The sequence below is a fragment of the Microtus ochrogaster genome, unplaced genomic scaffold, assembly GCF_000317375.1.
Source record: "Microtus ochrogaster isolate Prairie Vole_2 unplaced genomic scaffold, MicOch1.0 UNK91, whole genome shotgun sequence".
Classification (NCBI taxonomy): domain Eukaryota; kingdom Metazoa; phylum Chordata; class Mammalia; order Rodentia; family Cricetidae; genus Microtus; species Microtus ochrogaster.
This window is the reverse complement of record NW_004949189.1, coordinates 247,487-271,413: the sequence shown is the minus strand read 5'-3', so window position 1 is coordinate 271,413 and position 23,927 is coordinate 247,487. Positions and strand designations below refer to the sequence as shown.

At 40.5% G+C, this 23,927-nt stretch overlaps 1 protein-coding gene across 1 annotated transcript in view; it reads right to left on the bottom strand.

Moving 5' to 3' along the window:
* The window catches only part of Chd8 (chromodomain helicase DNA binding protein 8), a 59,045-nt gene that overhangs the window by 18,602 nt on the left and 16,516 nt on the right, over positions 1-23,927 (bottom strand). The window contains exons 6-19 of the mRNA XM_026777933.1: positions 12,554-12,736; positions 12,263-12,331; positions 11,630-11,685; positions 10,990-11,107; positions 9,456-9,539; positions 7,074-7,211; positions 6,270-6,391; positions 5,885-6,128; positions 4,238-4,414; positions 3,233-3,376; positions 2,777-3,032; positions 1,303-1,513; positions 953-1,148; positions 86-253 (exon numbers count right to left, since the gene is read on the bottom strand). Of these exons, the coding sequence (XP_026633734.1) occupies positions 86-253; positions 953-1,148; positions 1,303-1,513; positions 2,777-3,032; positions 3,233-3,376; positions 4,238-4,414; positions 5,885-6,128; positions 6,270-6,391; positions 7,074-7,211; positions 9,456-9,539; positions 10,990-11,107; positions 11,630-11,685; positions 12,263-12,331; positions 12,554-12,736 (2,166 nt within the window). The remainder of the gene's footprint in view (positions 1-85; positions 254-952; positions 1,149-1,302; positions 1,514-2,776; positions 3,033-3,232; positions 3,377-4,237; positions 4,415-5,884; positions 6,129-6,269; positions 6,392-7,073; positions 7,212-9,455; positions 9,540-10,989; positions 11,108-11,629; positions 11,686-12,262; positions 12,332-12,553; positions 12,737-23,927) is intronic.

Sequence of the window (23,927 nt, the reverse complement as noted above, 5' to 3'; positions counted from 1 at the left end):
CACACACACACAAGCGTCCTCTAAAACAATGGCTGTTTATCTCCCTCTATTACTGGGACCCCCACAAAAGTATCTGCAGACTTACTCCAGTGATGTTGCCATCCCGACCACTCATGGACTGGAGCACAGCCTTATCCAATCCCAACTTGAGGCTAGCTTTATCAAACATCTCTCTCTCGTAGGAATTACGAGTGATGAGTCGGTAAACCTTCACAGCTTTGCTTTGTCCAATTCGATGACACCGTGCCTGGGCCTGGTTAAAAGAGCAAAGATGCACATAATATCAAGTCTTAGCTCTTCACACTCATAAAGAGCCATGAAATCAACCCCAAACCAAAAACTTCAGAAAGAAATTTCTGCCCCATCTTGTATAACAGGGGTCAGCAAACTAGTTTTGTTTCTTTCTTCCGTTTTCCTTTTCTTTTTTGGAGACACTGTCCTGACTCACAGAAACCCCCTGCCTCTGCCTGGGATTAAAGATGTGAGCCACCACATCCACCTCTGCAAACTAGTTTGTATGCCTATCTCTCATGAAAAGGAATAATAAATGAAATCTGACTGAAACACAGACCATTCACCTCCATGCCATCCGTTATTGGCTTTGTACACAGCAGCAGCTGAAACAGAAACTACAGCCTCCACTCAGTATAAGATTCCCTACAGATGTTAGCTGACTACAGCCTCCACAGCCTACATTCAGTATAAGATTCCCTACAGATGTTAGCTGACTCGTGACCAAGCTACCAGCTCTAGGTAAATAATTTCCTCTTCTTTGAAAAAGGAGTCTTTCTAAGAGAACGTGATTTATTCAAACTCACAGAAACCCACCTGCCTCTGCTTCCTGAGTGCTGGGATTAAAAGCGTGAGCCACCACTGCCTGGCTTACTATTATTATTATTTATTTATTTATTTATTTTTGGCACGTAGTTTTTAAGGAACTAATTTCCTTTACCTGCAGGTCATTCTGTGGATTCCAGTCTGAATCAAAGATAATACAAGTATCAGCAGCTGTAAGATTAATACCAAGTCCACCAGCACGGGTGCACAGCAAAAAGACAAAGCGGTCTGAGTCAGGCTTGCTAAAGCGGTCAATAGCAGCCTGTCGAAGGTTGCCTCTAACTCGCCCATCAATCCGTTCATATAAGTACCTGGTAAGGATGGGTGGATATCAAGAGGGAAAAAGTGGTTAAGCAGAGAAGCCAAGATCCTGCATGTGCCAAGCAAATATTCTACCACTGCACAACAACTATCCTTGAAGCTTTATGAAGATATAGAGACATTTTATCATGACTCATTTCTTACCTCCTCTGGATTAGATAATCCTCTAGGATATCTAGACAGCGTACCATCTGGGAAAAGATCAGAACTTTATGGCCCCCAGCTTTAAGCTTTGGAAGTAACTTGTCAATAAGAACCAACTTGCCAGCTGACCGAACCATGGCCTGCAAGTGGAAATCTTGAGGTATAATATGGCAAGCTTCCCGAAACTCCATCAGGATTTTTTCTTCTGCACCTACAAATAAAATAGTCAAAATTGAAGTTGTGAATAAGTGAGAACATACAAAGTCTTATTTAACATAACAGTTTGAGATAAATAAGCAAAGTAAAAAGCAGTATGATCTTTGACCCTTCTTCCTTCCCTGTTAGCGCGCACCACACACAGACACACGCTCGCGCATACACAGATACACAGACACACATGCAGACATGTGCATACACACACACATGCACACACAAAGACATGCACATATCACAGACACACACACGCGCACACACGCAGACATGCGCATACACACAGACAAACACACGTGCGCACACACGCAGACATGTGCATACTGACATGCGCATACACACAGACACACACGCGCACACACGCAGACATGCGCACACAGACACACGCGCACACACACGCAGACATGTGCATACACAGACACACACGGATGCACACACGCAGACATGCGCATATACACAGACACACACACGCGCACACACACGCAGACATGCGCATACACACAGACACACACATGCGCGCGCACACACAGACATACGCATACACACAGACACACAGACACACACACGCAGGTTCTGCTCTACCATTCTGTCACAGTCTATTGGGCAGAGGCTCTCAAAGTGAACAACACAGAGAACTTGTAGCTGACACACCCACAATCCTAGTGGCATTTAAGTTACCGGTGTGCGGCAACTTACATTGTACAAATTGGTATATGGGTGCAGGGAATGCAAATTCATGTCCTCATGCTTATGCAGCAAATGCATTAATAGCAGCATTTCTCACAAAAAGTTCCAAACTTTTATATCCAAGCTAATTTTCTATTCTGCTATATAAAACATGTTAATTAAGACAGGTCTTTCATAGACAATGACTAAACTGGAACATACCTACTATTATTAACATACAATCACCTCCCCATGAAAATATTCATTATGAAGTACCAGTAAGAACATTTATCCAGAATGCAGAATAACCTGAGTCCTTACTCAGGAAATTCTACATAAAAAATCCTATTTAATTCGGGAAATTTTTTGTAAAACCAAGGAAATAGAAATAATCAGAATGGTCAGCAAGATTGTTCAAAAGATAAAGGTGCCTGCCTCGCAAGCCGGGCTACCCGAGTGTGATCCCAGTAGCCCACATGGAGGTGGAAGGAGAGACGATTCCACAGTGTTACCCTCACTCAAGTCCCAGCCCCCATCACAACAGACACCCCCCCCCCCCCACACACACACACACTGTCCAGGACTCGAGCGCCCTCACCATTGATGAGGTACGGGTGGTTACAGCACTTGCGTAACTCCATCATCGTGTTCAGCAGGTTAGGCATGTTGGTGTGACCTGCTCCTTTGGAAAGGAAGGAGAAATTCTTCTCTAAAATGGCTCGGTAGTACTTCTTCTGGATGTTGGTAAGCTCTACTTCAATGATAGTCTCCTGTTTGGGAGCCAGGTTTTTTTCCACATCCTCCTTGAGTCTTCTCAGCATCATTGGCTTGAGAATGGCCTGCAGTTTCTGAACCTGCGGTTCATTATAAAGAGACAAAGAAACCACTAACATTACATTATATCACAAGGGAAAAAGAAACAAACAAATATCACATTACATCATAAAGAAAAAAGAAACCAATAGGATTACATTACAACATGAAACAAAATTAGTTTTCTACTATCTGAAGATTGTAGATTATGAGTTAATACCTCATCAGACAGATTTCTTACCTGCTCCTCTGTCTTGAGATCTCCAAAATCCTTAAGGAACTCTGATTCTGAAGGGAACTGTGAAGGCTCCAAGAAATGGAGCAGGCTGAAGAGTTCCTCTACAGTGTTCTGCAGTGGCGTTCCTGTGAGTAACACTTTATGCTCCTGTACGGGAGAAGACAGAGGATTTGGAGAGATCCACCAAGCATGTAGTCAGTTGAGTTTTATCGACACTATGACCCCATCATGGGTCAGATTACTGCCTTAACTTTTCTTTCTTTTACTTGCTCACTCAGTAACAAAGCTATTTAGGAGATGCCCTTATCTGACAGACTAAAACTAAGTAAATACCGACTTTAACCAAATCAAGTACTAGTAACTCAGATTACACTATTCAAATTCATGTCTCTCCACATTAACATAGAAATCCTAATTCACTCCTCTGTGGACTGTTTTTGTGGTCATTAGTTCTTTGTAATTCCTCCCAGTAAGGCTCCCCGCTGGAACCCAGGCTGCCCTGTGACTGGCCTGACAAAGAAAATGCACTGGAGTCGGAGTCCAAGGGCTCCACACTCCACCTGACCCTTCTCCCTGGGGTCAGTCTGTAAGGAAGCCCACCCAATCTGGCCCACTAGAAGAAGAAAGGCCAGGAGTAAGATAACCTAAGTGTTCTAACAAATAACTACTATCAACTGTCAGCTGCAGCAACATTAGTGACCCAGGAAAGACCACCGGGAGAACATATTAGTTGAGTGTGGCCCAAGACGCTCAACCAGAGAATCATGAAAAATAGAGTTGTTGTTTTAAATATTAATCTTTGGGATAGGTAACTAAGGTACCTTCCCACTGTACCTCATGATTAAGAAGCACTCATTTATAGCTAATTTTCAAATCTAAAACTTACAATGTTTATGACTTTCAGAGGCCCTCTAATATGGGTTTTCATTCTAGGGCAGTTTTCACTTCACAGGAAAGTTAGATTAAATTTCAGATGTCTGTGTGTATAAGTCACTTTGGAGTACTCACCAGGTCCATATGCTTCAGACTATCGAGTAGCTTGCAATTACGGTTCTTCAGTCTGTGGGCTTCATCGATTATAACACAGCGCCACTCAATTTCACGAAGCTCAGGACAGTCTGACAAAATCATCTCAAAAGTGGTGATCAAGGCATCAAACTTATATGCACCTGGGATGAGGCGACCCTAATTATGAAACCAGTTCAGTCAGAAGAGGCACCTCCTAAACACGTGCCCACCTGCAAAGTTCGGCGTTTCCTTACTTAAGGAAGTTTACACAGCACAACTGCACTACTACCAACTTCTGCCACTGTTTATATTCCCAACAGTCAGTGCCAAATCACAGACGTGATATGCACTTTTCTCAACAGATTCAGCTTCTTGAAAAGAATAACATGCCTACCTCACTGAGTGGAGTTGGACATTTCTGACTATTGTATGCTTAGCTAATGTAAATCTGTCTTAGATCGTTCCTTGGTTAACAATGAGGTGCACAAGATGTTGAGCAATGCTGAAACATACTACAGGGAAAAGTGGAAGCCAAGCCAGGTAGCTCTGTGTAACCTAGCTGACTCAGGGAGCTGAGGCAATAGCAGCACAAGTTTGAGGCCAACCTGGGCTACATATGGAGCCCTTATTTCAAAACCACTACAATAAATAAAAATACAAGTGGCAATAGCTAATACAGAACATGTTAATATTGGACCCTAAAATTCAAATAATTTTAACAAAATTAAGAACTATAATATATGAGAAAATTTAGCTTAGAGATAAAAATCATAAAAAAGCAGCAATAAATAATTAATTATACAAAATGGGTGATTCAAAATTTTTTTCTTCAGGAAAAAGCACGTATTAAAATTTCAGTCATTCAAAATAAAGGGCAATTGTATTTAAGTTTATTACCACATGTAAGCTTATCACTCTGAAAAATACTTTAAAACTCATCAGTGCTTTTAAAATTCTACTTAAATTACATGTACCAGCTGGGTATTGTGGTGCATAACTATAATCTAGGTATTCAGGGAGCTAAAGCCAGGCCAGGCTGCACTGCAGAACTTGATTCAAGCAAAGAAACCAATTCATCAGAATGATGCATTCATATGTGAAATCAGAACGGCCAGTGACTCATGGTGTCGGCTGGGTAGAAACAGCTAAGTCCAGCCCCACTATTGATGGAGGAAGGTCATGGGTTAAGTAATAAAGAAACTGCTTAGCCTCATAGGTTAAAACATAGGTGGGAGGAGTAAACAGAACAGAATGCTGGGAGAAAGAAGCTGAGTCAGGGAGTCGCCATGATTCTCCTACTCCAGGCAGACGCAGGTTAAGATCTTCCCTGGTAAGCCAGCTCGTGGAGCTACACAGATTATTAGAAATGGGTTAGATCGATATGTAAGAGCTAGCCAATAAGAGGCCAGGCAGTGTTTAAAAGAATACAGTTTCCGTGTAATTATTTCAGATAAAGCTAGCCGTGCGGGCGGCAGGGTGCCGGGGACACAGCCCTGCTGCTCCTATTACAACACACTATTGCATAAAAGAAGACCTTCAATCACAGAGAGCCTCAGAAAACATCTTTAACTCATAAGCAGCCTCTGAAATACTAGGTACGTAGGCCTACGTTCACTACGCACAGCATTCCCAAGACATACCACTCACCCGAGAATCCTTACAGTACATTTCATACTGCTGAATCATCTGCCGGCTTGCCAGGCTGCCATGGTACACGATAGTGTTCATCTCCGTCCATGTGTTGAATTCTCGCTCCCAGTTAGTAATGGTGGACAAGGGAGCAATGACCAAAAAGGGACCGTGGATGCCTACATTATATACCTCCTGTAGGAAGGCAATCGACTGAATGGTTTTGCCTAATCCCATTTCATCAGCGAGGATGCAGTTTTGCCTGCAAATTTTGAGGTAGAAATAGGAGAGAAGAATATGTCAAAAATTTATCATCTTAATGAAAAGAATTTACCTAGGAAAAAATATGTATAAGAATAATTCCTAGACTAAGCTTACATGCTATAAGATCACTTTTCTTTACCTGTTATACCAATTGAAGAGGAGCCAATTGACTCCTTCTAACTGATATTCTCTCAGTTGGTTCCTGTTTTTATATTCATGTGACAGCTCCAATTTCTTCCAGGCACTTGCCTGTGGACGATTCTAAAAAGTAAAAAATCTGAATTAGTGGTGCAGCGACACTTATAAAATTACTAATTCTAGTAGTTTAATCAAATGAAAAACTTGCTTGGATTATAATCTGTGAAATACATTTAAATTTATGAGTGCATATTATTTTTAAAGGAAAGAATGCCCACTGAGTAACTTAGGAAGAACCCAGGAAACTACTTTAAGAAATTTGGGGTGGGGGGGCTGGAGAGATGGCTCAGTGGTTAAGAGCACTGGCTGCTCTTCCAAAGGTCCTGAGTTTAATTCCTAGCAACCACATGGTGGCTCACAACCATCTGTAAAGAGGTCTGGTGCCCTCTTCTGCAGGGATACATGCAGGCAGAGCACTATATACATAATAAATAAATAAAATAACTGTTCAATTTCAGCATTCACGTGGAGGTTCCCAACTGTCTATAACCATAGAAGGATGGGCGTCAATGCTCTCTCCTGGTGTGCAGACAAAACATCCATACACATAAAGTAAATAAATATTTAAAAAAGGAAAGAAATAAAGGATGGGTACATTATTAGTCAACCCTTCTTTACATGTTAGAGAGTTTTCACTGTAGAAAGCTAAATTAACAAAAACTTCTGCAAGTAGGGAAAAAAATAGAGCCTTGAAATAACAACCCTTCCCATTAGCACATTTACCATCTACACCACATGTACCTACCACTCTTTTGAGTTCTGGGTGCCTTGACTGGATCCGCTTAAATTCTCGAATCTTGCCCTCATCAACATCCTCTTTTAGCTCCCATGTACTGTCTTCGTAGGGCAGAGAGCACCACTTCACCAGGTAGTAGATGACAGGCTGGGAGAGAGCAAAGCCAAAGCAGCTGATTAAAGGGAAGAACCGGACTCTCATACGGGATGTCAAGGTATTAGTCCATAGGTGATGAAAACACCAGGCTGAATCCACAACCACACACTCAAGGAAGAAATGCTGAAGCTCCAACTGAGACCTATTCTATAGGTGTCCACTGTAGAAGGGGAGACAATACCTCTTTTCTTTTTGTAATTTAAGATAGTCACTGCTGTGCCGGGCGATGGTGGCGCACGCCTTTAATCCCAGCACTCGGGAGGCAGAGGCAGGCGGATCTCTGTGAGTTCGAGACCAGCCTGGTCTACAGAGCTAGTTCCAGGACAGGCTCCAAAGCCACAGTGAAACCCTGTCTCGAAAACCAAAAAAAAAAAAAAAAAAGATAGTCACTGCTGGGCTGGAGTGCTGGCCCTAGTATGCTGAGGACTCTGGGTCTGATCCTAGGGACCACAAAAATAAAATTAAAAAGATGATCATTCAGTCCTGCAAAAGTATTTCCATTATAGGCTTATATAAAGCAGGTACAATTGGACAGATCAGGCGTAGCCAGATGTGGTGACCCATGCCTTTAATCACAACACACAGGATCTATCTGAGTCCAAGGCCAGTGTGGTCTACAGAGGAAAGTGCTAGGCAGGAAAGGGCACACAAAGAAAGCCTGTCTCAAAAATCAAAACAAAAAATATTAGGGAGAGTGCACTCATAGGAATCTCTAACTATGAATTCACGATTCCTTCTTGAAACAGCTCCCATTAGGGTGTACGTGTCTCAAACAGAAATGATCCAATGGCTCTTTCTTTACCGTGGTGACTCGAGCCATTCCATCCCAAACCTTTTGTACAAGTCACATGTTTCTAGCATATCAGCTTATTTTTCTAAATAATATACTTATTTCTATTGTTAGCTAATGAAAAATAGATAGAAATCAAACCTACTTTGGAGAGGGGGGAATGAATTCACAGAATACTACTGTCAAATACTGGGAACATTAACTATAATATCAAAAGGCCAGAACATTTTCAGCATACCAGTTGTACATTTCAAAGGGTCCAAACGTAAGGCCAGTTACTTTCGGAAGACTAAGTACGGTGACAGGAAACGTAAGACTGCCATGGTAGAAAAGACTGAGGAGGACATACATTATGTACGCTATACTTAGTAGACTATTTAGACATTAAATCATTAATAGGCCCTGAGTATCTAAGGTCCTATCTGAGTTCCTCTGAAGTCTGAGAAAACAACTTTGCAATGTCACAGAAGGAGGACTGACTCACGGATCCTGTTGGGAGTGACATGTGGGAATGAACCTCATAGCTCATAAGCCTAGCTTACCCCTTAGCATTGGTGCCTGAACAGAAATATTCTTTCCTGGCCACTGAAACAGGACATAAAAACTTTGTGAACATTTTAGAAGAAAAGGAAGTCTGACATGTAGATATAATTTAAGACGGGGGTGAGTTCATTTTTGGCTTAGATCAAGTGTGACTCTTTGGAAAATGAAAAAGGAAACTTCAAATACATGACCATAAACAGAATATGTTCCCTAATCTATAGAAGTTTTAGTACAGTGATTCCCAAAACAGTTTATGAAATATTCCCAGAAAACAAACTTGAAAATACATATCTTGTACCGTCAATCTAAGTTTATACAACAGGGACTGTAGGTTCCAAAATGGTCCAAAATGACAAATGAAAAGTACTAAATTGCTGGGCAGTGATGGCGCACGCCTTTAATCCCAGCACTCAAGAGGCAGAGGCAGGTGAGTATCTGAGTTAAAGGCCAGCTGGGTCTACAGAGCAAATTCTAGGGTGGCCAGAGTTGTTACACAGAGAAACCTTGTCTTGAAAAACCAAACCAACCAACCAACCAAACAAACAAAAATGTACTGAACTAATGGTAAGTTCAGGAAATACAGAAAGCTGGAAACCTGTGGAGTGTTTTTATACTCATTGATTAAGGATTAGTGTGCAGGGTCTCCACACAGCCTGAAGGGAGAGGCCACAGTGAGTGGTTCTTCTGTACTTGCAAACGGAGCTCTAGGATGCATGGAAAGCTATCTCTAGTTCTTGTACTCCTTTGCCTTCCTACTATATTCTAAGAATCCCACAAAAGAAACTCAGAAATACCTTTTCAGTCCAATGGGTTTTTTGGCCACATCTGAAAAATAAAGAATTGGCAAGCAAACCAGCAGAAACCTGCAGAAAGTCTCTCATGTTTCTCCATGCCCAACTCACCTCACCATTATCCTTGTCAACACTGTGAGACTCGTCCAGTATCCTATCAACCTCTACGTAGTCTGGATTGAAGGGTTCTTCATCCTAGGTGAGTTATGAAACCAAACAGTAAGGGAGGAAAATCACTGCCAGTAAACCTAGCTATACCTTTCTATTTCATCTTTACAAGTTTAAAAAAATAAATTAATTGGAATTGTGTATTTTTCATAGCATTAAAGTATATAAATTTTACTCAGGAGGATCTCTGTGAATTCAAGCTTCCCTGGTTTATAGAGCTAGTTCTAGAACAGCCAAGACTAATACAGAAACCCTGTCTCAAAAAACAAACTAACAAAACCTATAAATCTATTTCTTACTGTTACCAGACACAGAATCTCTTCTCCCTAACAGGCTACTGGATGTTCCGGATGCTTTCTGGTCTTCTGAGTACTCTCTATCTGTTGAACTAGTCACCAACACATATAAATTTGCTCTATTATATTTCATAACGCAAACAAATGCCTCTTCTTGACTATCACTCTGAAACTGTCTTTCTGCTCTGCTTTATTGAGCTTTCCCAAGTGTTTCACAAAGATGCCACCTCCATTGGTGGAGAATATAGTGGGAAGGCAAAGGAGTACAAGAACTAGAGATAGCTTTTCATTATTAGAGTAATAAGGCCTTAAATGAGGCAGAGCAGATTACAGGGATTTTATCACCTCCATTGGTGGCATCTTTTCACTCTCCCTTATGCTTATATAATACAGTTACAAGTCAAGGTCATGAAAAACTTCTAATTGTTAAATATAATGGACACATTTCTTTGCTTATGTAGCTTCTTTGCTTAATTAATTAGTAGTAATCCTAGATATAAGAAATTAAATTTCCTTTATTAGTATTTCTACCAATACTCCATGAGAAATCTGATTTTTAAAAGTTTTCTCAGACTGGAGATGAAGTTCAGTTGACAGAATGTTGTTCAGCACAGAAAGCCATGGATCACATCTCCAGCACACATAAACTATGACCCAGCACTCAGAGGGAATGGCGGTTTAAGGTCAGAGTTACACAGTAAGTCAGCCTGAATGTCTCAACAAAACCCAAGTTTTCTCTTAGTGAGAAAGTTGTTTGTATCTAAAGAAACAGCTGATAGTTAAAAGTTAAAAGACCAGTATAGGAGAGAAGAGAGCTGAGTGTGATCAGGCTACTTTATCGTCTTCCAGAAAATCCTCCACGCACAGACTTATCACAGTCTCACAGTGCTGAACTTTATACCTCTCTAACAGACTGTAACCAAACCCAATAAAACAATGGAACCAATTAAATAATCAAAATTAAAATTCTATACTCAAGCACACAAGTCAAGCATATCTTTTGCAGAGGCTGATAGCCTGGTAACTAATTTGTGCCAGGAAAGAAAGGGAAGGCCATGTGATGGGTACGGCTCTGTAATAGGAGCCCTTGAGAGGGGAGTCTGAGGACAGCCTGGATACAAGAGCCTGTCATCTCATAAGGAAGTAGAAAGTAATAATAGTCAATACTGAGTCCTAATTACCTCATGAAAGAAGTGTCTCATCTGAGCCATTTTTGTTTTGAACCGCTTTAGTTTCTGATGGATCCTCTTATCCTTCTCCAGCTGGGAGATAGTTGCCCACTCACAGTGCAGGTAGGAGCTACAGTGGGTGGAAACAGCCAATCACGCCATGAGAAACCAGCAACAGGTGGGGCAAATGTGTGCTTTAACAGAAGACAGCTTAGGCCAATGTCTTAAAACTTGAACTGTGCAAACCACCTACTCTGGGACACATCTAGACACCCACACTTCCTACCAGCTACCAAGCAATGCTAACTCTGTTTGTTTACAAACTACAGTTTAGAGTAATAAGGCCTTAAATGAAGCAGGGCAGATTACAACGAATTTTATCAGAAACTGCCCTCACCTCACTTTGCTAAAAGGAAACAGTCATATTAATTCCTGAGATTGTCTGATTAGTCCTTGGAAAAATTTAAAACAAAAAACAAATAGACAAACAAACCAACAAAAAAAGGAGGGGATAAGGCATATTCCCAAGCACACAGGTCTCCATGAGAGACTCCTTCAGAACTTGTGGACTCAGGGTGAGCAGTAGTCTTGTGGGAGACCTTTCCCCATCCTGTTGACATAGGGTGAGCAGCTCTGACTGCATGTAACTTACTAGTTCTTATACTTGACAAAGAACTCCTCGGCCTCAGTGTACTGTCCAGAAGGAAGCTGAGAAGAAGTATAGAAATTATAGTCATTTATATATCAAAGACAGATCTTTTAATTTCATCAACACATGGCAGAACTTCATCCTAATGTTTCCTAAATATTTCATTAATCAAGGGACTAATCTGGCACCAGAGGTCTGAGAGCTAAAAACAGTAATCTTTTATCCATTGTAAACAAAGCAGTGAAAGAAGTGTTTTCTAGCTAGTTCATACAGCATCTTAAAACCATACCCTAGCAATATACTCTGCTATTCAAAGGTGCTCACTAAATAAAACTTGTGTGGGCTGGAGAGATGGTTCAGAGGTTAAGAGCACTGACTGCTCTTCCAGAGGTCCTGAGTTCAATTCCCAGCAACCACATGATGGCTCACAACCATCTATGAGATCTGGCTCCCTCTTCTGGTGTGTGGGAAGCAGAATGTTGTCTACATAATAAATAAATTTAAAAAAACCAAATAAATAAAACTTGTGAACTGTGGATGCAGCTCAGTAGTAGAGAGTCCCTGTCACAGGGAAAATAAACCTATGAATGCAACATAAAAATGCTACGAATGACATTAAGGACAGAGTGGCCTCACCTCTTTCTTCACAACTCGCATGGAAAGCACTTTGTCCACAATAGCAGCATCTTCTTCACTGGGATTCTCCTGTGGCAAAAGATGTTGTCAGTCAATTAATGGTTGAAAGAACAAAATGAGTGTGGCCGTTCACGCCAATAACCCTGCACTCCAGAGGCTGAGGCAAGAGGATTGCTGCCTATCTCAAAACAACAACAACAAACAGTAAAACACACACACACACACACACACACACACACACACACACACACACACACCGCACAAACTCTCACATGGCTAACACTAGCTTACCACAAAGAACTGCATGGAAGGCAGAGTCTCTCCATCAGGTTCCTGCACTGGTTCTGGGATGATGGGCTCGGGTTTTATTGGACCAGTTACATCGACCTCCTCCTCTTCTTCATCATCTGTTATCTTTATATCCAAGTCCTCTGTATATTTTTTTCGTTTAACTTGGCGGTTTGAACGTCTCTTCTGTAGAGGAAATACAAAGTGAGAATTTTTTGAGGCAGTGACTCATGTATCTGTGTTATAGGTTGGCCCTGAACTGAAGTATTGATATTACTTCCATGCCATTTTTCAAAAAGAAAACTTTGAAAGGTATTTGCCTATGCTAGACGTACATTTTATTCCAAAGTTCTCAAGAAAAAACAAAACTCTGTGTGTGTGTGTGTGCACGCATGCGCGTAGTGTGTAGTTCAGGTGTGTCAGGAAACTTTTGGATCAATTCTCTCTGTCCACCTTAGGTTCAAGGATCAAATTCAGGTAGTCAGGCCTGCATGGGAAACTCTTTTACCCCATGAGCTGTTTCCACTGGCCTCTGATATTTTGACAAAAATATTTTCATATGTAGTCTTCTGTCACTTTTTCAGCTAACGCTACTTCTTTTCTCTTTTCCTTCCTTCGGTTTTCTTTTCCTTTTTGTTTTACAAGGCAAGGTTTCTTTGTGTAACAGCCCTGAAACTGGGCTATTCTGGAACTTGCTTTGCACATCAGGCTGGCCTCAAACTCAGAGATCCGCCTACCTCTGCCTCCCAAATGCTGGGATTAAAGGCATGGGCCACCAACTCCCAGCTCTTCCTTTTTTGTTTATTGTTTTTATAAGGCAAGTATCTCTCTGCATAACCCCAGCTGTCCTAGAACTCACTATATAGATCAGGGTGGCCTTGAAGTCTGCCTCTACCTCCAGAGTTCTAGGATTAAGGATATGTGCTACCATGCCTTCAAGTTTAGTTAACAATATTCCTTTGAGACAGTTTTCTCACTTCCCTATTTTCTTAAATTTAAAAAATTTTTATTTTATGTGAATGGATGTTTTTGCTTGCAGGTATGTATGTCTGTCCACCACTTTTACACCTGGGGCACACAAAGGTCAGAAGAGGATGTGGGACCCCTGGAACTGCCATGTCGGTGATAGGAATCCAACCTAGGTCCTCTGAAAGAGCTGTCAGTGCTCTTAATCATAGAGCCACCTCTCCAGTCTTGAGACAGTTTTCTTAATAAATTTTAGGTCGGTTGGGCATAGCAGCACATGCCTTTAATCCCAGCACTCAGGAGGTAGTCAAAGGTGGATCTGAGTTCAAGACAGCCTGGTCGGTCTACAGAGCTAGTTGCAGGACATCCAGGGCCACACAGAAACCCTGTCTCCAAAAATCAATAAATATAACACACATATATATTTATATATATATATAATAATGTAACACACACCATATAAATATATAGGTATATAAATGCATGAATATTTATATATCTATGCATATATAGACATGTATATTTAGATCTACTTTATTCTTCCAAGTGGCTAAATAAGTTATTTTTACTGTAATTTAATATTTGCAGTTCATAATACAAAAATAGGGAAGCAGAAATTATTTTTCAGCATAATATATCCCCAGAAAAAGGATCAAATTACAGAAATAATAGAATTGAGCAAACTGGCATAACATAAAATTACTTTGTAAAGTCAATATTCCTAGGGTTTGGGAGATGGTCCAGTGGTAGGGCACTTGCCTAGCACACACAGTCTTGGGTAAAGTCCCTCAGCACAGCAAATAGATAAATAAATGAGACTGACGCGCTGCCTATTGCGCTAAGGAGGCACACATAGATAAATAAATGAATCAGTAACAATATTCCTTTTTGGAGGAGGACAGAATGCAGTGAAAAAAGGATACCATTTATAAAAGTAAATACTAGCTAGATGATTAAATATCTTAAGACATAAAATCATATGAAGAAAAAAAATTATAGGTTATAAAGACAAATTTTGGTAAATGAGTATATAAGCTTGATCTAAAACATTTGTTTTAATTAGAGAAGCTGATCCTAAAATACGGAGAAATAAAACAGTTATGCTGAGAAAGAAACCAAGAGAAAAAAATATAACTTAAAAAAGCCCTAAAGAGGGTAAAAGATCTCTAAAATTAAAACTTTAAATACTGGTACATATAGTCTCTGTGTGACTTTCTTTGGGGCCAAATGACTGTGGGAACTGGGCAGGACAGAAATCCAAACAAGCCGGACCTCCCTCATGTTATAAAATACAAAATAGAAACCACTACAAGAAAAGACTCCCCTACTCACAGAGTTAAAGAACTAGTGTCACAAAAAGTGGTGCATCTCCAAAAGTAATTTACAGACTTGATGTATCCCTGTCAAAATGACCACAATCCTTTCCAGCAATAGAACAAAAACCTTAAAATTATATGGAAGCACAACAGACTCCAAGTACCTAGAATACCTGAGACAAAGAGCAATGTTGGAGCTACTGCAGTATCTAGTGTCAGTTATACCACAGACCATAGCAACTCTATATACCTACATCAATAAAACAAAATTCAGGGCTTTCTCAAGGAAAAAGTTTCTGCGCAGCAAAGGAAATGATAACCATGGGGAAAAGTGGACAAGGGATAATATCTAGACTATATAAAGTTTAAGGTTGGAAAAGGTGACTCAGTGGGTAACGGTGCTTGGTAGCAAGTCTGACAAGCTGAGTTCAATCCTTGAACCCACATGATGCAAAGAACCAATCCCAGGAAGTTATCCCTTGACATCCACATGTGCACCTTAGCATGTTGGTCCTTTAACATACATAGACACACATAAATAAATGTAAAAATTTATTTTAAAGAATTCAAAAATAGTGCTGGAGAGACGGCTCAGAGGTTAAGAGGTTAAGATTGCTCTTCCAGAGATCTTGAGTTCAATTCCCAGCAACCACATGGTGGCTCACAGTGATTTATAATGAGATCTGGTGCCCTCTTCTGGCATGCAAGCATACATGGGAAGAATGTTGTATACATAAATAAATAAATAAATCTTTTTTTTTTTAAATTAAGAATTCAAAAATAAGCTGGGCAGTGGTGGCACACTCCTTTAATCCCAGCACTCGGGAGGCAGAGACAGGTGGATCTTAGTGAGTTCGATGCCAGCCTGGTCTACATAGTGAGTTCCAGGACAGGCTCCAACGCTACAGAGAAACCTTGCCAAAAACAAAACAAAACAACAACAAAAAACAAAACCCCAAAATATTAAACACCCAAATTACAAGTCATCCAATCAACGAATGGCAAATGAAATACATAAACCGCTCTCAAAAGAAGTAAAAATGGCAACTAAACTTTTGAAGACCAGTAGTTTAAGATTAGCAGGGGTGGGGTGTGTGGGGGTGTGCGAGTGTGAGAGACAGTCCAGTGAATAAAGGCACCTGCCACCAATCCTGAAGGCCTGAGTTTGATCCCTGGGTCCCACATGGTGGCGAGAACTGACCCTGGTAAGTTGTCCCGATGACTGCAGCCTGCCCCCTTCCTTTAAAATGTTCAAAAGGAAAAAAGGCTAGCCTGGGCTTCACAGACAGGGTCTTTAAAACACCGCTAACAACAATGTTCAACATCCTTAGCCATCAGAGAAATGCAAATATAAAAACGATATCAAGATTCCATTTCAGTCACATCACAAATAAGAAAATAAGTGTGGGCAAGGAAGAGGGTAAAGAAGCCATTAAGTCCTACTGGAATGAGTTAATTAATTCATCAACTATGGAAATCAGTATGGAGGCTCCTTACTGGTTAAAAAAAAACTACCCCACATTGGGGAATATTATTTTCAGGAGTATTACTTTTGTTTATGCTGCATTTGATTAACTGTGAAGCTGTGTTACTTTTCCTGTCTTAAACAGCGGACAGTCTAATAAAGAGCTGAACGGCCAATAGCAAGGCAGGGGCAAGGGTTGGCAGGGCTGTCAGAGAGTACAAACACAAGGAGAAATGAGGAGAAAGAAGCAAGAGAACAGGGAGAGGAGGACAGCCAAGTCACGGAGTAAGAAGTAAAGAAAAGTATACACAAACAGAGAAAAATAAAAGCCCAGAGGCAAAAGGTAGACAGGATAATTTAAGAAAAGCTGGCAAGAAACAAGCCAAGCTAAGGCCAGGCATTCATAACTAAAAATAAGCCTCTCCAAAAAAAAAAAAAAAAGCCGGGGGATGGTGGCGCACGCCTTTAATCCCAGCACTCGGGAGGCAGAGACAGGCGGATCTCTGTGAGTTCGAGACCAGCCTGGTCTACAGAGCTAGTTCCAGGACAGGCTCCAAAGCCACAGAGAAACCCTGTCTCGAAAAACCAAAAAAATAAAAATTAAAAATAAATAAATAAATAAAAATAAAGCTCTGTGTGTGATTTATTTGGGAGCTGGGTGGCAGACCCCCCAAAAACCCAAAAGAGTAAACTATCACACAGTAATCACATGGTTCAGTTATATCACACCTGGTATGTATCTTTCAGAAGGTATCTAGGTCAGCAGACCACAGGAGACCTGCACATCTGTTTACTGTGGCCGACTTATAACAGCCAGGTTACAGCACGGTGTCACCAACTGATGGGCGGATAAGGAAAATGTGGTACATACACACAATAAATAAAACTATGCCGCCTGCAGGAAAAGGACAGAACACGCAGAATCTAGGCTTTAAAATGTATGCATATAAAACGTGAGAGTAGAGGTAGGTTTGACGGGTGATGGTGCATACCTACAACCTCAACAGCGAGTGGTCAGAGGAAGGAGACAAGGCGTTCAAGACCAGTCTGACTATGAGTCTCTGTTTCAATAAATTAAAAACAAAACAAAATGAAAAAGAATGACAGCAAAAGGGAGTAGAAGAAAGGAAGGAAATAAAAGGAGTATTCGAGCATTGTCACGGTTAACCCTCATTGTCAAGAAGGCCAGACTCAGAATCACCCAGAAGGACACACCCTGAGCATTTCTGTAAGAACATTTCCAGAGAGCAGAGGTCACCTGAGAAGGAAAACCCACCCTGAAAGCCTTGGCCTGGGTTCAAGACTGAATGAAGTGGGCAGAGAAGACAGAGAGTCGAACGCCACCATCTACCTCTCTTTTTCCTGACTGCAGACAAGAAGTGGACAAGTTGACTCAAATGCCTGCTCACCACCAGAGCACTGATGGATTATACCCACCAGCCTCAAAAGGACAAACCCGAGGACCCGGGTTCAATTCCCAGCACATACAAGACAGGCAGCTCTCACTGTCCATCTCTCCAGGATCTGACACCCTCACACATACACACATGCATGCAAAACCCCAATGCACATGAAATAAAAATAAATAAATTAAGGGAGGGGCACTGGAGAGATGGTTCAGCAGTTACGAGCACTGGCTACCCTCCAGAGGACCCAGTTTTAATTCCCAGCACCCATACGGCAGCCACAACCGTCTGTAACTCTAGTTTCATGGGATCCAACACCCTCACACAGACCTGCATGCAGGCAAAACACCAATGCACATAAAACAATAAATTACTTAAAAAAATATAGTAAAACCATCATTCTGTACACAGAATAAACATTATATAAAACAATAAATAAACATCAGATAATCAAAAGGTGAAATAGGAACACTTCCTCACATTCCCTGGGCCTCAGAGCACGATAGATATAAGCTCGGCCTCTGAGGGAAGCAAACGAGGTCATGCCCAGGGACTGACCAGAGACTGCCAGCCAGGCAGACAGCAGCAAAGAAACACCTCTGAAAGAAAGATGCTAAATACATAAATATGTAAGACAATCTAAACATCTTCTAAAATAATTTGAGTATGCAAAATTACTCTAAAAATGGGCAAATTTGACAATATTTACTAATTTAAGGTTATATGCAAAAATAATCCAATATAAAGAAAGCTAGAGAAAACAAAGAAAAATGCTGTAGATATACTTCTTAAGCATAAGAATTCTGAATAACACAAAGCGTTGACTATCAAAATAAAGGAAAATGACATGAAACAGTTCAAAAAAAAGATATAATTGAAAAAAATTGTTTGGGACTCAGGCTGGCATCAAGCTTTCTATGTAACAAGTGATGACCCTGAACTTGTGAGTGATGGGGCAAGAATCACAAGCTATGATGCTCATCTGTAACGTGTTTGTGCACTGTGTATGTGCAGTGCCTATGGAGGGCAAATGAGGGCATCTTTTCCTGCAGCTGGAGTTAGGCATTAATTGCCAAGCTGTCTCTCCAATCCCTATACTGAGTTTTTCGTGCTTTTTCTTTTTCCCTCCCTACCTAGCAGACTGGAAAAAATTCAGAACATTTGAGGAAAACATTTTAAACATAGGCTAGGAAAATACTTGAGTGGAAATATTTGTCTAACATACTCAAGACCCTAAATTTGATGCCCAAAACAGAAGGAAAAAGAAAAATCAGGGAACTCAGACATGCTTGGTTGGAGGTATCAATGAGCATGATCAGTGGAGGAAACTTTGGCTTTATCCTTTGACAGCAAATATACTTCAAAATGCTGTTTTACATATTTGTATATGTACACAAATTTCTGTAGTGTTAACTGCAGGAAAATATCAGAAAGAAAATGACCATAGACAGAGCACAAATTAAAGAAATCATGTCATAGCCTTAAAATAAAATAGCACAGAATTATTAAACAGATGAGACAAATGGAAAAGTTTCAGCTGTATAACAAAATCCAGGGAAGGGCAGTGGTGGTACACACTTTTAATCCCAGCACTTGGGAGACAAAGGCAGGTGGACCTCAGGGAGTTCCAGGACAACAGGACTACACAGAGAAACCCTGTTTAAAAAGACAAAACAAAACAAAAACCAGAAACGCTTATTTAAAAGGGTAAAATCTGTTTTACAAATGACACATCATTTGTTTTTTTTAAAGATTTATTTATTGTGTATACTGTGTTCTGTCTGCATGTATGCCTGCAGGCCAGAAGAGGGCGCCAGATCTCACTTCAGATGCTTGTGAGCCACCATGTGGTTGCTGGGAACTGAACTCAGAACCTCTAGAAGAGCAGTCAGTGCTCTTAACCTCTAAGCCATCTCTCCAGCCCCATGACACATCATTTGTAAAACAGATTTTAGCCAGTTATATGCATACCCTATAGTTATTAATTTAATTTCTAAGGGTGTAGTCATAAGACATGAAAATCTACCCAAAAATAATTTGTACTAAAATTTCTCATTTAACCCTTGCTCATTAACAGTAACAAAGCATACAACTCAAATGTCCATCAAAAGGAGAATGGATACACAAATTATACTCATACCTAATTTAAGTCAAATAATACTCATTGAGAATGTAATGACACATTCATCACTGATGATCTCTTTTCTGTTGTTGTTGGTTTTGTGTGTGTGTGAGCATGTGCATGTGTGTTCTTTTTTTATTATTATTATTTTATTATGGACACACTATTCTGTTTGCATATATGTCTGTAGGACAGAAGAGGACACCAGACCTCATTACAGATGGTTGTGAGCCACCATGTGGTTGCTGGGAGAGCACACAATGCTCTTAACCACTGAGCCATCTCTCCAGCCCCATGTGTGTGTTCTTGAGACAGGGTTTCTCTGTGTCCTCGGCTGTCCTGGAACTCACTCTGCAGACCAGGCTGGCCTCAAATTCACAGAGATCTGCTCGCCTCTGCCGCCCAAGTGCTACCACTACTTGGTAACTGACAATCTCAAAACATTTGAAAGCAATGAGATCCTAGATCAACCCCAGGACCATTAATTTATTTATTTATTTTTAAATATTTATTTATTTATTTATTTAGTATACAATATTCTGTCTGTGTGCATGTCTGCAGGCCAGAAGAGGGTACCAGACCTCTTTACAGATGGTTGTGAGCCACCATGTGGTTGCTGGGAATTGAACTCAGGACCTTTGGAAGAGCAGGCAATGCTCTTAACCACTGAGCCATCTCTCCAGCCCCCTTAAAAAAAGTTTTAAGGTAAATAGGTTTACTTTAAAATAAACCAGAAAGGGGCAATGGCCATCTATCGGTAAATCCTTAAGTAGGCATGGGATACCAGTATTAAGTGGCAACAGCCATTTCTGGAAGGGTGGGAACGCACCCTGCACCCTCACTCAAATAAACTAAACTGGTTCTTGGGGAGAACTGGCGGGTCTGGTGTCTGGAATGGAACCTTTTTGTTCAGATGGTTTCTTTTTTGTTTTTTTGACTTGTATGGTACACACTGTGACAACTGGTTGTCTTTCTTCAACTGCCCTCCACTTTATTCATTATTGAAACAAAGTTTCACTGTGTAGCTTTGGCAACCTTGAATTTAGAGATGATTTGCTAGAGTTATGTATGTACCTCCCCCAACACACACCTTTTTTACAGTGTTTCACAATGACCCTGGTGTTAATGGATGTGGCTAGGTTTACTGAACAAGCTTTAGAGGCCCATCTGCCCCCAACACCCCCAGCACTAATTTTGGGGAATCTTTTTTTCTTTGGGGAATGGGTGGTTTTCAAAACAAGGTTTCTCTGTGTAGCTTTGGAGTCTGTCCTGGAACTTGATCTATAGACCAGGCTGGCCTTGAATCCAGAGATCTGCCTGCCTCTGCTTCCTGAGTGCTGACCACCGCCCAGCTTAGTTTTGGGGAATCTGTACTGAGGTTCTAATGCTTTGGGGCAAACAATTTCCCATCTCAGTTCTTTGTTCTGTGTTTTTGATATAGAATCTCACTCAGCAGCTCAGGTTATCCTTGAACTCACAGCAATCATTTTTATCTCAGTTTCCCAAATTTTCCACTTGGTTTGGAACAAAATTTCATAGTTTACAAATTTAGCATTGCTAAACTTTTTCTCAGATCTCTATGTATATGTGTATTTAATACATGTTCTCAGATCCCTACATGTATGTGAGTATGTGTATTTAATACATGGTCTCAGCTCCCTATGTGTATGTGAGTATGTGTATTTAATACATGGTCTCAGATCCCTATGTGTATTTAAAATGTGGTCTCAGATTCTTGGTTTCAAGTGATCTCTTGCCTGAACCTCTCTACAAGTTAGACACACAGAGTTCTCTACCATGTGCAGGTCTCAATTATGTGTGTGTATACATGTGTAATTTTCTTTTTGAGCCAATGTGTCATGGATCATTGAATTTACTGTGTACATGAGAATGGCCCTGGTTTCCCTCCCCGTGATGGGATCACAGGTGTTTGCCATCATGCAGAGGCTGACACTCAGGGCTCTGTGCACTCTACCAATGGAACCACATCCTAGCCCCAAATGTTTTAGCTAAAAAAAATAAAATGGCTAATGGCTAAATATCAAACAAACAATCAAACAAAGAGTATCACAGTCCCAGAGGATAAAAAGAATATAATAATCATGATTTCACTTATGTTAATTAATTAAAGTTAATTCTTAAAAGCTGGACCTTATCCAAGGCTGGTGTTCCCTTCCCTGATTCATGTTGTTTTCTTCCCTTTCCTTCTCTCCTCTTCCCTGTTCCCCTCACTGACATTTTTTTCCTTGCTATTTCCTTTCCCCTTTTAAATTCTTCTTCTGAATATGCTGCTAGACTGGCCTCCCAGATTCAAGTCTTACAGACATACGGAGTCACCCTTGGCCTTGTGTTCTTGTGAGAAAAGGAATTGTGACCAGAGTGTGGCTCATACCCGTAATCCCAGAACTCAATATGTCTAAGAAAGTCTGGGATACAGAGTGCCTTACCAACCATCCAAATAAATAAACCTGAAATTTGGACACTAACACACCAGGGCCATGTACTGGTGGAGGAAAGACCGTGTGAGGACCCAACAAGGGTGATCAGCTACAGCTCAAGGAAACCGTCTCAGGAAATCGTAGAAGATCTTACCTCTTCTTGGACTTGTAGGCTCTCAGACTATCAGAAATAAATATTTATCTGGGCACAGTAGTACACCCTGTAATCCCAGCTACTCGGGAGGCTAGGTGGGAAAGTAAAGTTTGAAATCAGGCTGGCCAACATAGCAAAACTGTTCCCAAAATAAAGCAAAGGGCTGGGGACATACCTCAACAGCAGAATCCTTGTCTAGCACGTACAGGGCCCCAGGATTAACCCTAATTTCAAAGCCACACACGACACACAAAACAACCAAGTGCTGAGTCGCACTAGTCTGTGATATTTTGATAAAATGGTCCTAGTGAATTAATATACTACCTCCAAAATTTTACTTATCATTTATATTATAAAAATTCATTTTTCATCTTAATATATAGTTAAAAAAATTCTTGCTAGGCAGTGGGGCTCGTGCCTTTATTCCCAGTCAGTATTCGGGGAGGCAGAGGCAGGCAGATCTCTGAGTTCAAGGCCAACCCGATCTATAGGGCAAATTCCAGGACAGCCAAGGCTACACTGTCTCAAAAAAAAAAAAAGACCAAAAATCTAGCAAGTTATATAAACTACTTAATATTAGCAGTTTTAGGACAGCAGGGCTACACAGAGAAACCCTGTCTCGAAAAAGACAGAACAAAAACAAAATTTTTGGAAGAATTTCATATATGCACATAAAGCATTTCTATCATCCAAAGTATTACTTAATCTTGTTTGTTGAACAAACAGGGACAGTGCTTTCATTTGTTCTTGATTGTATTAGTTGAGACAGGGTCTCTCTATGTAGTGCACGCTGTCCTAAAACTAAAACTAAACCAGGTTGGCCTTAAAGTCAGAGATCCATCCGCCTGCCTCCTGAGTCCTGGATTAAAGGACGTGCAAAGATGGGTGGGGTTCTTTCGTGGAAGATGGTAGATGAATGGATCAAATGGGGAAGGGGATAGTCATACGGAAGAGATGGCGCATGCTTGATAACATAGATGTTATCTTTTTTGAACAAAAATTAAGTTGGTATAAACAGTCTGTTAATTATGTTAATATATTGAATTATGTTAATAAGAGCTATATAATTGACACAGTATGTGCAAATGCATTGTGTACTATATGTATTTAATGTACTATGTGCATTATTAATACTGTATGGGACACTACACCCGGTTTTCATTATGATCTTATCAAGAGCTAAGCATTATTTTATGAATGTTTACATTTAATCCTCATAACAATCCTACTAAGTGTATAACAGTATCTTCATTTTATAGTGAAGAAATCAGGTACCAATAGGTTAAGTAATGTGCTCACAGTGAAAAGGTTAATAAATAAAAGAAGTAGGGTTGAGACCACATGAGAGAAACTATGTTTATTTCTGGAATATTTTTATCATCGTGTGTGTGTGTGTGTGTATACACTTATGATTTTGAATTTTTAAGATTCTTTTTTTCATGGGAGGCAGAGGCAGGCGGATCTCCGTGAGTTCGAGACCAGCCTGGTCTACAAGAGCTAGTTCCAGGAC